This window comes from Urocitellus parryii, chromosome 8 (genome assembly GCF_045843805.1).
Source record: "Urocitellus parryii isolate mUroPar1 chromosome 8, mUroPar1.hap1, whole genome shotgun sequence".
NCBI classification, from domain to species: Eukaryota; Metazoa; Chordata; class Mammalia; order Rodentia; family Sciuridae; genus Urocitellus; species Urocitellus parryii.
This window is the reverse complement of record NC_135538.1, coordinates 45,365,501-45,380,654: the sequence shown is the minus strand read 5'-3', so window position 1 is coordinate 45,380,654 and position 15,154 is coordinate 45,365,501. Positions and strand designations below refer to the sequence as shown.

The 15,154-nt window shown below is 40.2% G+C and overlaps 1 protein-coding gene across 1 annotated transcript in view; it reads left to right on the top strand.

Moving 5' to 3' along the window:
- The first annotated feature begins 11,294 nt into the window (after positions 1-11,294).
- The window catches only part of Dcbld1 (discoidin, CUB and LCCL domain containing 1), a 59,565-nt gene continuing 55,705 nt past the window's right edge, over positions 11,295-15,154 (top strand). The window contains exon 1 of the mRNA XM_026394098.1: positions 11,295-11,492. Coding sequence (XP_026249883.1) covers positions 11,375-11,492 — 118 coding nt within the window. The 5' untranslated portion in view covers positions 11,295-11,374. The remainder of the gene's footprint in view (positions 11,493-15,154) is intronic.

Genomic DNA, 15,154 nt, shown 5'->3' with positions numbered 1-15,154 from the left:
CCCAAGGACCCTCTGTCACTGAGTTACATTCCCATTCCTTTTAACTTCATACTTTGAGACAAGGTCTTGCTAAGTTTCCCAGGCTGGCTTTGAATTTGTGATCCTCTGTCCTAGCCTCCCAAGTAGCTGATATTATAGGTGTGCACCATCACGTCCAGCTACAAGCCTTTTTTATTAGATCCTTTAGGTAGGTATGTAATGAAGAGATAGATATGGACATATAGATCTTTTTTATTTGTTCTAATTACTTATACATGACAGTAGAATGCATTTTGATACATCATAAGTAAATGGTATATAACTTCTCATTCTTCTGACTGTGCATGTTGTAGAATCACACCGGTCACATAAAGCCATGGACATGTTTTGATAGTTTATACCTAAGCATATATGTACATAGGGTAATAATGTCTGATTCATTCTACTGTCCTTCCTACCCCCATATCCCTTCCCCTCCCTTCATGTCCCTCTGCCTAATTGGACATAGAGATCTTAATTATAGTTTATTGCTTCCATTATTTTTTCTTTCAATTAAAGTATAGAAATCTTACTAGCCTTTAGTTATCCCATTAACAATAGAATTTTCTTATACATTAGTTCTACAAACATTTTAACCACATTATACAGTATTATAATTTTTGCTTCAATCATTAAACATAATTTATTTTTAAAAAATATTTTTTAAGTTTTACATGGACACAATATCTGTATTTTATTTAGTTATTTTTATGTGGCGCTGAGGATTGAACCCAGGGTCTCACACACATTCAAGGCGAGTGCTCTACCACTGAGCTACAACCCCAGCCCCAAAGCATAATTTAAAACATCCCAAATAAGAAGGGAAGTTTATTTTATTTGCCCATAATTTCGGATACTTTATTCTTTTTTCCTTCCTAATATTACAAAGTTTCTTTTTTTGTTGTTGTTTCCTTTCTGATTAGAGAATATCTTTAGCTCTTCTTTTACACAAATCTGCTAGAGAAAAATCCCTCTTTCTTTCTTCTAAGAATGTGTTGTCTCTCATTCTTGAAAGGCATTTTCTCTGGGTATAGGATTCCAGGTTGACTTTTCTTGAGGTACCACTCTTGGAACTTCCTTTTGCTTCCATGATTTCTGGTGAGAAATCTGGCGACATTTTAATCATTTTCTCCCTGTATTCAGGTGTTGCCTTTCTCTGATTGCTTTTCAGGGTTTTTTTTTTTTTTTCCTTCAGTTTTAAGAGGTTTTATTATAATGTTCTTGCCATGTATTTCTTCGGGTTTATCCTGCCTGGGGTTTGTTCATCATTTCAAACTGTAGTGTTTTTCTGTTGTGGTTTGGTTTGGTTTGGTTGTTTTTGTCTCTTACTAAATTTGGGAGCTCCAGACAGTATTCCTTCAAGGATCCTTTCAGCCATGATCTTTCTTTCCTCTCCTAGCACTCCCAAGGCACTAGTTTCAGACCTTTTGTAATAGTCCCACAGGTCCCGGAAGCTGTGCTAATGATCTTTGTTCAGTTTTGTATATTTGCTTATTTTTTCTCTCTGTTTTTCAGATAAGGCAATTTCCATTGTTCTATTCCAGTTCACAGTTCTTTCCTTATTCCCTCACATTCTGCTGTTCAGCTTATCCACTGAGTTTTTAATTTCTGTTATAGCAGTTTTTAGTTCTAAAAATTCTAATTGATTCTTCTTTATGCGCTTTATTTTATTGCTAAGGCTTTCTATTTTGTTGCTACTGTTGTTTCAAGTGTTTTCATATCTGTTCCTTGAAGTATTTTGATCATGGCTGACTTATAATCTTTGTGTGACTTTTTTTTTTTTTACTCAGTTTCAGGTTTTCGGGTTCTTGGTATGACTGACTGAAACCTGGACATTTTTCTATTATGCTATGAGACTCCGGATTTTATTTAATCCTTCTGTTTTAGCTCTCTTTCTCTAGGCAGGGTTCTTTGATGATATGAATGAGAGCAGGGCCACAGCTTTGCCTCTGGTCCTTGGATGGATTAGACTAGTTACTAGTTAAAAGCTTTTTGCTTTGCTCTGCTGACCCTTTTCTGGCCTTTGACTAGAGAGAATAAGCTTTTGTTCTTTCTTGTTATTTGGTTTTGCTCTTGTTTGGTTGAACCCATTGGTGTTTGCTGGTTACAGTCTTTTTCAGCTCCACTTCTGTGATATGTGAAGCAAGAAGAAAACCCAGGGAAGTCACTACTGTGTCATTCCTCAGGTCCCAAATATCTCTACGCAGTCTGCTCTCTCTTTTCCTTCCAAAGTCTTCTTATGTTTGTTATACAACACTCTAATGTTCTGAATTTTTTAAGTGTACCTAGTGGAAAGAAAAGAAAAAAAAATGTCTACTCCATCTTTGCAGAAAGAAATCCAATAGCTTTTTTCTATCTTTTTCTATTTTTATATGGGGCTGAGGATTGAACCCAGTGCCTCACACATGGGAGGTGAGCGCTCTCCCTCGGAGCCACAATCCCAGCCTCTAGCTTCCTTCTATATAATGTATTTTGATCATACATCACATAGTAAATTTCTAGAGCAAATTTTCTGTGGAGTGGATTAAGAGGATTATGAAATCTCTGTGATAATACATACAAAAGAACAAAGGGGAAAATAAGCTTAAGGTCATAAGAGGCGGGCAGGTAGAAAGGAAAAGGCTGTTCTAAGATGATCTCATCAATCTTGTCCACTAGCAGAAGCAGCCTAATACACTGTGTAAGAGTACTTGAGATCCCAACAAAATTTCAGTTCCACAACCTATCATTTCCACTCTTGTACTTTTATTCTTTCAGCATTGACATTTAAAGCATAGCAGGAAACATACCATACTCTATGAGTGAGTAGACTCTGTTTCCAAAGTAGGTGGTTTTGTTTATTTGTCTCTGGAGATTCCCATCCTATTCCTAAGGCCTCATCTTGACCTTTAGCCTGGTCTCAACAATTTTCAACATTGTGACATTTTATAATGTGCTTTGTTATTTTAATGGTGCTCTGTTGTGTCTCTAATTAGAAATCAACTGGACTTACTTTTCCAATGAAAATCAGGATCAGCTTGGCCTCCAGGGAGGGTTTGGTGATTTCAGACATCCTAAAGTTGCTCTCTGAATCCCAGATATAGTTAGTAACTGAGGGAAAAGGAGACTTCAGATTGTGGGTATAGAGATGGGATGAGTCATCAGGACCCAAATCTGATGAATGGTAAATAATTCCAAGTCCCATTGTTAGTTGGGAGGAGAGTGAAGTGTGTCCCACCTCACAGAAAGACTGAGGAACAAATGCAAACTGGGTTCACAATCAAGTGGAACAGAAAACCTTGGCTTAGGAAATAAGACTAGATTAATGCTGCTTCTGTTCAATAGCTCTTCTTAAAAAGTAAATCTCTATTAAGATGTGTTTCATTAACATTTCAAAGAGATTTATGGAATATAAAAATGAAAAAGCTTCCAGGCATGGTAGCTAGCACATGCCTGAGATCCTAGCAGCTCAGGGGGCTGAGGCAGGAGGATCACAGGTTTGAAGCCAGCCTCAGCAATTTAGCAAGGCCCTAAGCAACATAGTGAGACCCTGCCTCAAAATAAAAAATAAAAAGGGGCTGGAGATGTGATTCAATGGTTAAGTGCCCTTTGGTTCAATTCCTGGTACCCTCCCCCCAAAAAATGGGAAAAGCTTTGTAACATGGTTCATAAAATAAGGATGGAAGATCCTTTAGAACTGCAAAGAGGGACAGGTAGAAACAGGGTGGAAGATTAACTATTTATTTCATATTTTAACACAGTCTGTCAAACTGTAGCGTTAAAGATTTTATTGGTTAAGTTTGAGAAGATAGAAAAACAGAGTGGTAAGAAAAAAGGGGGACAAGGAGAGGGAAGGTAGAAATAGACGACATGGCTTCCGATGGAACTTCTGCTCACCAAGGATGAGGTACTCTAGATTTCCTAATCCTACATTCTCTATTCTAAGAAAAGATCTATTAACCAAGAGGATTTTCTGGATAAAACACTTCAGAATTTTTTTTTTTAATTATTCAACTTCTTTTTTTTTAAAAGAGAGAAAATTTTAATATTTATTTTTTAGTTCTTGGCGGACACAACATCTTTGTCTGTATGTGGTGCTGAGGATCGAACCCAGGCCGCACGCATGCCAGGTGAGAATGCTTGAGTCACATCCCCAGCCCAAATTATTCAACTTCTTGATTTCAAGATTTTTCTTAATTTTCTTCTGACCTATGATTATATCAATTTGACCTAGAGTCATGTTCATTTCAAGTTCTATGACAGAAACATTAAGGTTTTCAGAGAAGATGGTAGAGGAAATCCTCTTTGAAAAGCTAGAGTTTGTCTTTCCCCAAACATGGCAAGATTCAATTCTTCACATATTTACAAAACAAGGACCTTTCTTGGGATACAATTTGTGAAAGTAGGAGGTAAAAGACTTTAGAAAAATGCATGATTGCTCTTTTTTTTTTAATCAGTAAAATTTACTTTTAAAGCAGTTTTAGGCTCACAGCAACAGTGAGGAGAATGTACAGTTCCTGCATACTCCCTGTCCTTCATGTGCAGGACCTCCCTCCTTACCAAAAACTCCCACCAGAGAGTCTTGTGCATGGCAATCACTCGTTTGTACTGTGCACTATAACTTCCCTACTGCAAACACTGCAAAGCATTCCTGGGTATTTCCCTGGGAGTTTTCCCACCCAATCCACAACAGATACCTGTTCTGGGGTAACTTCAGTCCTTAGATCTGAATATCAGACTATCAGAGTGGGAAGCCAGGGCACTGGAACACTTCTTCCCAAGAAGCTTTTTTTTGTTGTTCTTTCTGTTTGGTTTAATGTTTTAAAATTCCAGTAATGTTTTCCAGAGACCCCAAGAGATTGCCTCTTCTTCCCCAGAGGTTCAAGTGAGCATCAGGATAGCATCTCAAATGGGCAAGCAGGAAGTATTGTGGATTTTCCAGTCCAGTCTCTTTTCTGCATAAATGAATAAACTGGGGCTGGGGTTGTAGCTCAGCGGTAGAGCGCACGCCTAGCAGATGCCAGACCCTGGGTTCGATCCTCAGCACCACATAAAAATAAATAAAAATTAAGGTATTATATACAAATACAACTAAAAAATAAATATTTTTAAAAATATAAAAATAAGTGAATAAACTGAAGAACAAAGTGGAAGAGGGCTTTGTACCAGGGAACAGTGTGTGGAGCCAGGCCTAGATCCTAGTTCTCTGACTCCTTGTCTAGGGCCTTCCCTGTGCCATATATTACATGAGCTCATGCCGGTTGGGTACTGGGGTAAGGATGTACTGTAGGCTGCTTTGTTCTTCTATCCCCTCCTCTCAACCTCCCCAGCTCAAAACCATTGGTTTTAATCTCTCACTGGTCACAGCCTAAAGGTTTGAAGGTCAAGCTTGGCCTCAAGTGTTTGAGAGACTAAGCTTTGCACCCTAAAGCCCCTCACCCCACATATGGCATTCCTGCTTCTGTCCTCTCCCTGTTGACCACTTGCTTCCCAGGCTGCTTCTCCACCTCTTCCTACTTCTTTCTAGGTTCAGATGGAGGGGCCAGAGCAAAAAGGGAATGGTACCTGAAACTTTTAGCTGACCCTCCTGAGACCTGGCCCCTGGTCTTAATCATTTGCTGTCCCTGTGGGTGAAATGAAGGGTTCTTCTGCTTTATCTTGGGGGTTCCAAATGATAGGTGTGCTGCAATAAACATGCATAATTATGGGAAGATTTCTCAGAGTTATAAGGACCCTGGCTCTGCCTGCCAGAGGGAAGTAAGCCTTTCCAAGTTCTACTCCCTCCTTCCTCACCCAGGCCAATGACCCAGGGCATGGTGAAATCCTGAGTCTCAAGAACTAGAAATGGGAACACTGAAGACAGAAAAGCCTGGAGCTCTCCTCTAGCTGCTCTACTAAACATTCCAAACTCTCCTCCATCTCAGTCTCACTCAGAGTTAGAGACAGCAGAAACAAGCCATTGGAGTTGGTAATGGGAAGTCAAAAGGATAAAGCCATCCCACCCTGATTCATCTCTCCTCACTGAGTATACTTGCAGGGGCGGGGGTACATATATTTACCCACTTTCTTTCCACACCATCCAAAAACAAAATCTCAAATACATTTGTAAAACAATAGGTTCAGTAAATAAGTTTTGTGCCATTTCAAAACATAGTATTTGAAGAACTTTCATGTATTTAATCTGAGTTAGTTCTTAATGACAACTCTAGGACAACTGTTTCCAAATCATGTTCCCAAGAGTAGGTATATTCTCACTGGGCTATTTATAGAATACACTAAAGGCTGGAAAACCTATGTGGCAAAGTAATATATTGATGTTATGTTATGTAGTTATGTAGTTGCCTCAACTAATTAATTTTGCATCTCTGATCCTCTCATTCTGCCCATTGGTTGGAAATTCCTGACTGTTTTTGAGCTCTTACCTGTGGCCCTAGCCTTAACACCTATTACAATAGCCCTGCATAAAGTCTGGATTCCATGTTTACAAATGTCAAAATATTTTTTTCTTTAACAAAGGTGAGGAGTGGGAAGGATCCAGTGAGAAGGATTCTCTTATTTTTTACCTTCGAATATCAGAACCACTCAAATAATTGGCCTTGCTTTTCTTTCATGTTCATCTAATAAACGCTGAGATTGATTCTAGCTTCCAACGTTGTTTTCAGGCTAAGGAGAATGTTTACTGTTCTCACTGTTAATTCTTAATTGACATTAATACCAGTTTATATACTTGTGTGTGTATATTGATCACAGAGCAGTATCCCCAAATCAAACACATTGATATAAATCAAGTTTCTGGGCCACAAAAGAGAGGATTAGAGGATAATACCTTGACACAGTGAGCTTCAGCATTTAAGAAGAATCCTTTCTGGAACTTAGATGACATAGTTACTTGATGAACACCAGCAACAAAAGTTTTTAAAAAATCAATAGGAAGTTAGAGATGAGGAAATAATGTAGATGATTCAAATTAGTTTCAGTGTTGCATTTAGAATTTAAACCTTCTTCTCTCCCCCTGCCTATACCCTAAGATTAAACATGTTTTGTTTGTTTTTTTTTAAGAGAGAGTGAGGGGAGAGAGAGAGAGAGAGAGAGAGAGAGAGAGAGAGAGAGAGAGAGAGAGAATTTTAATATTTATTTTTTAGTTTCCGGCTGACACAATATCTTTGTTTGTATGTGGTGCTGGGGATCGAACCCGGACTGCACGCATGCTACCGCTTGAGCCACATCCCCAGCCCATGTCTTATTTCTCTATACTTTGTCTCTCAGATATGACCATGGCTTTATCCTGATCTGTGTTCATATTAAAAATGCAGATTCTCAGGGTTGGAGCTGGGGCTCAGTGGTAGAGTGCTTAACTAGCATGTGTGGAGCACTGGGTTCAATTCTCAGCACCATATAGAAATAAATAAAATAAAGGTATTGTATCCACCTATAACTAAAAAATAATAATTTTTTTAAAATGCAGATTCTGGCTGGGTACAGTGGTGCACACTTGTAATCTCTGCAGCTTGGGAGGCTAAGGCAGGAGGATAGCAAGTTCAAGACCAGACTCAAAATTTAGCAAGGGGACTGGGTTTGTAACTCAGTAGTAGAGCACTTGCCTTGCAAGTGTGAAGCACTGGGTTTGATCCTCAGCACTACATAAAAATAAATAAATAAAAATAAAGATATTAAAAAAGAAAAACTTAGTAAGGCCCTTAGCAACTAACTCAGCAAGACCTTATCTCTAAACGAAATACAAAAAAGGATTGGGGATGTGGCTCAGTGGTTAAGCACCCCTGTTTCAATCCCTGGTACAAAAAAAAAAAAAAAAACAGATTGTGATCAAAGGTCAAGTAGGGTTGGAGACCTGAGTATTCCTTTCTAGCAAGCTCCTAGGGGATGCAGAGGCTGCTGGTCTGGGGACCCCCTTTGAGTGTAAGTGATCTAGGTTCTATCATCTTCAGTCTGGAGAATTGTGACAGACTCCTAATTGATCTCCTTCCTCCCTTTCCAATCTATTACCCAATCTGCAACTAGAGTGATTTCTTTAAAATGGACATTTGAATAAGTTCCTTCACCTTCTCTCTTCCCAGCGGGTCTCAGATCCTACTCCTGCCTCTCACAATGGTTCAGACTCAAGCTCACTGATGAATTAATGTTCCAATCTTTATAAATACCCTGTGACCTCTATTTCTGAGTTTTCTCACAAGTTCAATCATCTGACAAATATTATTTTTCTTCTAGTTACTATCTTATTCCCTCCTGGACCCTCCCATACTTTAAAAGTCCAGATTTATATGCCCTTCCTCTGTGATCTCATAGCATCCTGAACATTTCCTATCATTTGACTTATCAACCTATATAATTAATTTTCTTTGATTTCTATTATTAGATCATAAATAATAGGGATGTTAATTGCATTTCTTTTCATTATACCTTCACCACGGTTTTTTTTTAAATTTTTTTTGCAAATAGAAAATGTTTAAAACATATGCACTAAATTGAATGGGAAAGAGGAGAGTACTCAGAAAGTAGATAACCATAAGAGTTTCAATTTTATATCTCAGATCTCTTTTTCATGGAGTCAAAATCAGAGTTACTAAATGTTGAGGATAAAATTGACAAGGTCATCAAATTGAACCACAAACTGTTTTGAAGCTTTCTAACTATTTTAGAATCATACTACATTTACAGTTCTGCTTGAATTGTATCTTACCATATCTTACTTTGTTATCTTAAGCAAAATAGAGCACATATTTTATATATAAAATAAGGCAGGCTTATTATCTTACCAGTTCTTATCTTTACAGAAGAGCTAGCAAAAATATAAGCATAAATTGCAAAGAGATATGCAAAATAAAGAGTAGATGATAAGTGGTGAAAGGATTAAATGTGAAATAGCTTTATAAAAGATTTTTTCCCTAGGGAAGTTTTGCATCTTAGTGAGAAGTTTGTGGATAGATTGAAATAAATTATTTTTTCTTACTGGAACTTGGCTTAGAGGTTCCCAAATGCATTATTTTAAAAACTCAAAATGGAATCTTCTCAAGATTAAAAGTCACAAAGCTTAACAAAAATCTATGTGAATTATGTATATTAATTTAATAAGTTTTGTTTATTTTATTATATACAGAAATAGAATTCATCATATATTGTATCTTCACGTTTTTTCTTTTACTATGATTTTCTTAACTAAAAATTTTCTTTTATGTTTCAAGGAAAGAATAGTATATGAAATGCAATAGGATCCAGCTGGCTTTTTGTTTCCTCATTACTACCAGATCCTAAATCTCTCCCCTTATCTGACTCAGGATTTTGGTGTAGCAAGATAAGGCCGTTCCTATCAAGATATTGGCTGAAATGGGAAAGGTCATCCCTGGGAGCCCACCTGCTGCACTCTATGAATTCCTCCCTGGTAAACAATGCTTCCCATTGTCTTTGCTTCCTACGTATCTCACAGGGCCAAACCTGTTAGAGTCTGGCAGCAGTTGTCCAAACTCACTTTCTTAAAAAAAGAATGAAGAGAAATAAGAAAATAAAAAGCTGGAGTTAGGAAGGGATTTCATGCCCCAAGGTGACTTTTTATGGTGTATTTATGTTGCACACAAGGACATTCAAAGACCATTATTTTCATGGAAATAAATTTATTTTCAATTTAAACATGATTAAGCCTACTATTAATGTACCTCCTTCACAGGCTAGAACTTTAAATACATACTTATTTCATCTGCAACAATCAGGAGAGTTACGTACATTCCCCAATAAAACTGAGGCCCCAAAAATCAAATTCCAGTCAGTGGCTGACCCAGGATTCAACACTTGATTGGGTTTCATTTCTAAAGGACAAGGTTTTGTTGTTTGTTTCCCCCTCTAAGGTCGCTGCCTCTGGGAAAGCAAAGTCCCAAAGGCAATTCTCATTTTCAATTTCAAAAGTTAAAAAATAAAAACAGAGGCAAAAAGAACAGGACGTGTGAAAGCAGATCCTCGCTGTTATCCATAGATCACGTGATAAACCAACACTCGGCCTTGGAGAGGCTGCTGCTTCCTCTCCTCCCTCCCACAGTACACCCGCTCCCTGCACTCCAGGTGTAACCACCCCAGCACACCACCCGGCGGTGCAAAGTTTACGAATTTGCGCAGTGGGGAAGTGCTGAGAGACCAACAGAAGTTTAGGGAAATCAGAGTCCTTAAAATGAGTATTTAAACGCCCCTCGTCCATTTACACTGTTACTACCCCCATTCAACTAATCGGTAATGGGCTTGTAATTCACTCTTCCAAGATGCCTTCCCAAGCCTTTGTCAGTCACAACCCAGTGAATCAAACCGTGTCACTGCTCTGTCTGAATCTTCGGTGGCTACCGAGCATCAAGTTAAAAATCCTTTTCGTGGCCTGCCTGGAGCTTCAAGTTTTAGACCCGACACTGTACACTGACTTTCACCTCTGGCCATACACCCACGTGTTCACTCGCTCCCTCAGCCTGTTCTTCCCTAAGTCCTTGAACACCCTGCCCATTACTTACTTCTGCCCTCCAAGTTCTGCTTTTCCAAGTCGCAAGGGTTCCCCAAGTCTTAGCCTAGATGCCACTTAGTGCGAGGTCTTTTCTTTCAGACCCCCACCCCCACCCCGCCCCGTAGTCCCTTCACCATTCATCTAATTAGATTTCCCTAAATGTGCTACCAGAACACCCTTCGTGTCACTTAATGCCATTTGTGCTTGCCTTATCATTTTAAATGTCTGCAAGAGCCACCTGGACTTAGCACACTGCCTGAACTTTGAATAACTTTGAATGAAGGTAATGAATGAATGAATTAATGAATGAATAGGGAGACTTAAATTAGATTTTGCTTGCCACCATCAACATCCTGTCATCAAACTATTTCAGGTCCTCCAGTGTTGCTATCACTGGCATGCCACCCCCACAGAGTTGGCAAAGTCATGAAGGATAAGGGTCTCTGCTGCAGCGCCTGCCACGCGCTCAGACACTGTGGAATATGACCGCACATCTAGGCTTTGGACTGGTCTTTCCACCTGGCGTTCTTCTGGTTCCCAGGTTCACGTGTGATGGAACAGGTGGAGCCCTGGCAAGGCGGGGGAGCGAAGAAGGGAGCTCCCCTGAGGGGAGCCCCGATCCCGCCTCGGGTCACCGCCTGGGAATACGACTCCCTCTTCTGGGGGCCCGAGCGCAGCGCGGGGCGGGGCAGGGCGGGGCGGGACCGGAGACGCCCCCGCCCGACTGGGCGCTGGGCCGCCCCAATGGGATTCGGTGCCGGGCAGCGGCTGCGCCCCATCCAGGCGCCGCGCTGGGCCACGGAGGAGGCGGCCCGGCCGGGGCAGCGGCGGCGCAGGGCCCGTCGAAGGGAGGACGAGCCTGCCAAGCTGGCTCCCGGAGGGGCTATGGTGCCCCGCGCCCGCGGCGGTGGCGGCGGCGCGCTGGCTGCGGCTCCAGGACCCGGCCTCCTGGCCCTGCTGCTCGCTGTCTGCGCCCCGCTCTGGCTGCAGGCGGAGGAGCTCGGTGAGTAGAGCGCGTCTGGCGGACAGGGGGACCCTGGGCGCTGCGGGCGGGCTGCGGGGCAGGCCCGGCCCCAGAGACCCAGCGCGGGAGGAAGTCGGGCTGGCTGCCTACACTGTTGGCGCTGGCTCTGCCAGGCCGCGGCTCCGGGGTAAAATAAGTTACTGCATTCCGATCGCTCCCCCACAAACTCCTTCCTTCCCTACCAAACAAGAAAATCAACTTGGCGCCTCTCCACTTTCTCCTTCCTGTCTACCAGCCTAGATCACAGTTTCCAGACTTTCTGACTCTGCCGGCCCGGTGAGAAGTGACATGGCCCAGGGGTCGCCTTAGGGGACAGTCTGTGCAGGGTCGGTTCTCTCCAGTCTCCTTTTGAACAACTGCTCAGGCTGGGCGGCTGGGCCCTCCCAATGCCGCTCCTCCCGCGCGGCGCTGGAATCCTGGCGTGCGCGTTTGTGTGCTCCTGCTGAAAGGTTGGGGAGGGTACACCCCCCCCATCCCGCCCCCAGGTAGACCTCCGAGCAGGCGGCCAGACCGTTTCTCCTCACGAGATCCTTCTAGGGTATTTGCGAGTGTCACCTCTTGACCAGACTACCTTTTCTCCAGACCTGACTTCAAATTGGAACTCATTAACCCACAACCGAGTTTACCTTCTCTCTGTCTACCAGACTGAAGCCGGAAACTAGTTACCAGCCCTAGGTGGCTCTACTTCATTAATCCTCCCTAATTAGTTCTTTTTTGATAGACGGGCCAGCTTTCTGTCAAGTTTTTTTTTTTTTCCAGCTTTTGTTTTTTTTCTCTCCTCCCCTGCTTTTGCCCCTGTATAACAGGTTATTTAGCAGCAGGTAGTCTATGCAGAATAGTTGACAGCTCCCGTCACCACTGTGCTTTTTGGTGAAACAAATTTCAAAGCTAAACCAAATGCTGGCACTTTTTCACTAAATCATCCATCCATTCCAGTAGGTAGTGGTTCCTGAGTTTTCTTGCATACCAATTTGTCAAAAGACTAACCCCAAAGTTACTTTGTTGACAGTCACCATAACACAATACTAGCATATGGTAAAATGTGTAATAAATATGTAAAGTTTTATTAAATATACAGGATTTTTACAATGGACATTTGAACTATTAGAGGTTTTTTTTTTCAGGTCACTGTTTGAAAATGTATCTTTTATACTGTACATTTTTACCAATTTATCCAAAAGTATGTCTCCACACTAATCTGGCCAAAGCTATCACTTTTCTTTCCATGTGGCCATCCAGGCTGTTAACTGGGAACAGTGTAGAACAGTTCTCTGGGAAGTGTGATTGTTTAGATTCTTACTGAGCTTTAAGTTTGAGACTTTATTGTCAAAGATTGATGGAAGAGAATATTGTCTTTTGGGTTTTTGCAAAACATTCTATATAGTTAGGAATTTTTTTAAGACAGTAAAGATGTAGGTATGTAGTCACGCAAAAAAGGTAAAGTTAGAACTGAGGATGTACCTCAGTGGTAGAGCAGCTGCTTAGTATGCCAGGAACCCTGGGTCCCATCCTCAGCACCTAAAAAAAAAAAAAAAAAAAAAAAAAAGTAAAGCTTGTATTTGGGTCCTTTACTGAAAAACATCTTCAGTATAGAAAGAAAAATCTCTTATTTAAGCAAAGAGGCATAGTCAGTGTTTTGTTGTTTGGGGTTTTGTTTGTTGTTTTGTTCTGTTTTTATTTTTTTAATTTTATTTTTTACATCTGTGATTTTTCAGACTAGCACTTGGTCATGTATTTTTTCAAGTGTTCATAAGTTTAAGCATGCATACCCACTAAAAGTTGAGGTATGCTACTGGCATGTAGTTGAATGGTGGTCATACATGATATCAGGTCTCTCATTGTTTAGCAGAGGGTAGCTTTAATGTAATAGCCTATTTCTTGTGAGGAAAAAAAAACAACATATATCTTTTTTTGTATTTTACTTTTCTTGTTCATGGATTCAACTTAATGTGAGGCTTCTTGGTTCTTCAGGCTCCCCAACCTATCTGATAATTAATCTCTCTGGAGGCTTTAAAAAGCCTCTGTCCCTTATTTTAAATCAGATTTCTAGAAGGTGGGGCTTGGGAATTTGCAATTTCACAAAGTTCCCCCAGGTAATTCTGATTCAAATCACCTTTGAGATGGCGGAAACATTTTCAAATGTTAGGGTTGGGATGGCTGAAGGGCTACCATTTGTGTAATAGATAATATTAGACTTTTATTCATTTGTTATGTTTCAGGAAACAAATGTCATAATTTAACTCAAACATTTATAAGCCTAATCAATGAAATTATTTTGAATTTTTGCATGTTTGTTAGGGTCTGGTGACCCTATGAAGTTATGCTGGTTTCTTTGTGTGACTGCTACTTGATATAGATCATGCTTTTGTTGAATTTATTTACAAAGTGTCCATCCCTTCTGGTGTTCTCTGTCTGCTAAGCCCTAGGCACTTGGTGAACAATGTGGGCTGACTTCAGCTTAATCTTTCACACTGTTCTTCTGGACCCACTTAAGTAAAATTAGATATTTGCATAGACTATTTCACGTGATTTTTGACCTTCCATAATATGACATATAAATTGATCACTAGTTTTGATTCAATTTGTATAAATCCATAGGATTGGGTTTAGTCCTGCTTTACTACCTTCATGTAAGTTTTGTAGAATAAAATATCCTTAATTATTTTGTTGTATTTGCACAAACTAAAAATCTCTAATTCTTTCTTTACAAAAATATTTGCAAATGGGTATAAGAATTTCCTTCTTTTGATTTAAGTAGTGAGGGGAAAATAAAAATAATCAGTTGACCTCTGAAGAAACTTTTAAGTGTCAGTTGAAAACCTGGATGCTTACAATTGCTCATTTGTTACTCTTAGAGGGTCTGCTCTTCAGTCTTCAGTCATATATGTGTGGTTAGACATGGGTTCCACTGATATCTGATGTTTTAGGTGAGTGGCTTTTTAAAAAGTAAGTACAAGTTTATTCTGGCACCTTCTACACTAGTGTATACACTCCCCCCAGACTTTCCCTGATCTTATCTGTCTAGGAAAAAGTCTGAGATTCAGTCAGCCCAGGAGTCTTCTGAGTTCCTTAAGGCAGTGACTGGGACTGTCATCTTTGTCTTTCTAGCCTCTGACAGAGGCACTCGACAAATATTTCTTGAGTTGAACTGAACACCCTCTTTGTGTTCAGGAGATATTTTTAGACCATTTCCTAGTTAGTACAAACTAAGTAGTAAAGAGCCTACCAAAGTTCTTTATGAAGGTATGTTTGCAGTGTCCACTAATTAATTTTTCAAGCCCAGCTCTCTTGCATGCTTATTTCTACATGTAAGGATGCCTTTTAAATGAAGTATAGCAGAAAGGAGAGAATGTGCCAGCAGGACAATATGTACCATGTCTCTTGGTTTTAGTAGACATAATTTGCAACACTCAGAAACATTAAGAAAGACATTATGTTAAAGGATTCAGTGAACAAGTCAAAGGAATTTTTTTGTTCATGGTATAAGGGGAAAAGGGAAGGAGAGAGGGAGAGATGTTATACGGAAGCAAGAGAGCTCAAAGCATGTTATTAAAGCAGGATTTGAACTCTGAATCATGCCCTGTACTGTATTTATTAACTTTTCATCTCATAATTTAAGCCCTTTAACCTTGTAGTACTGA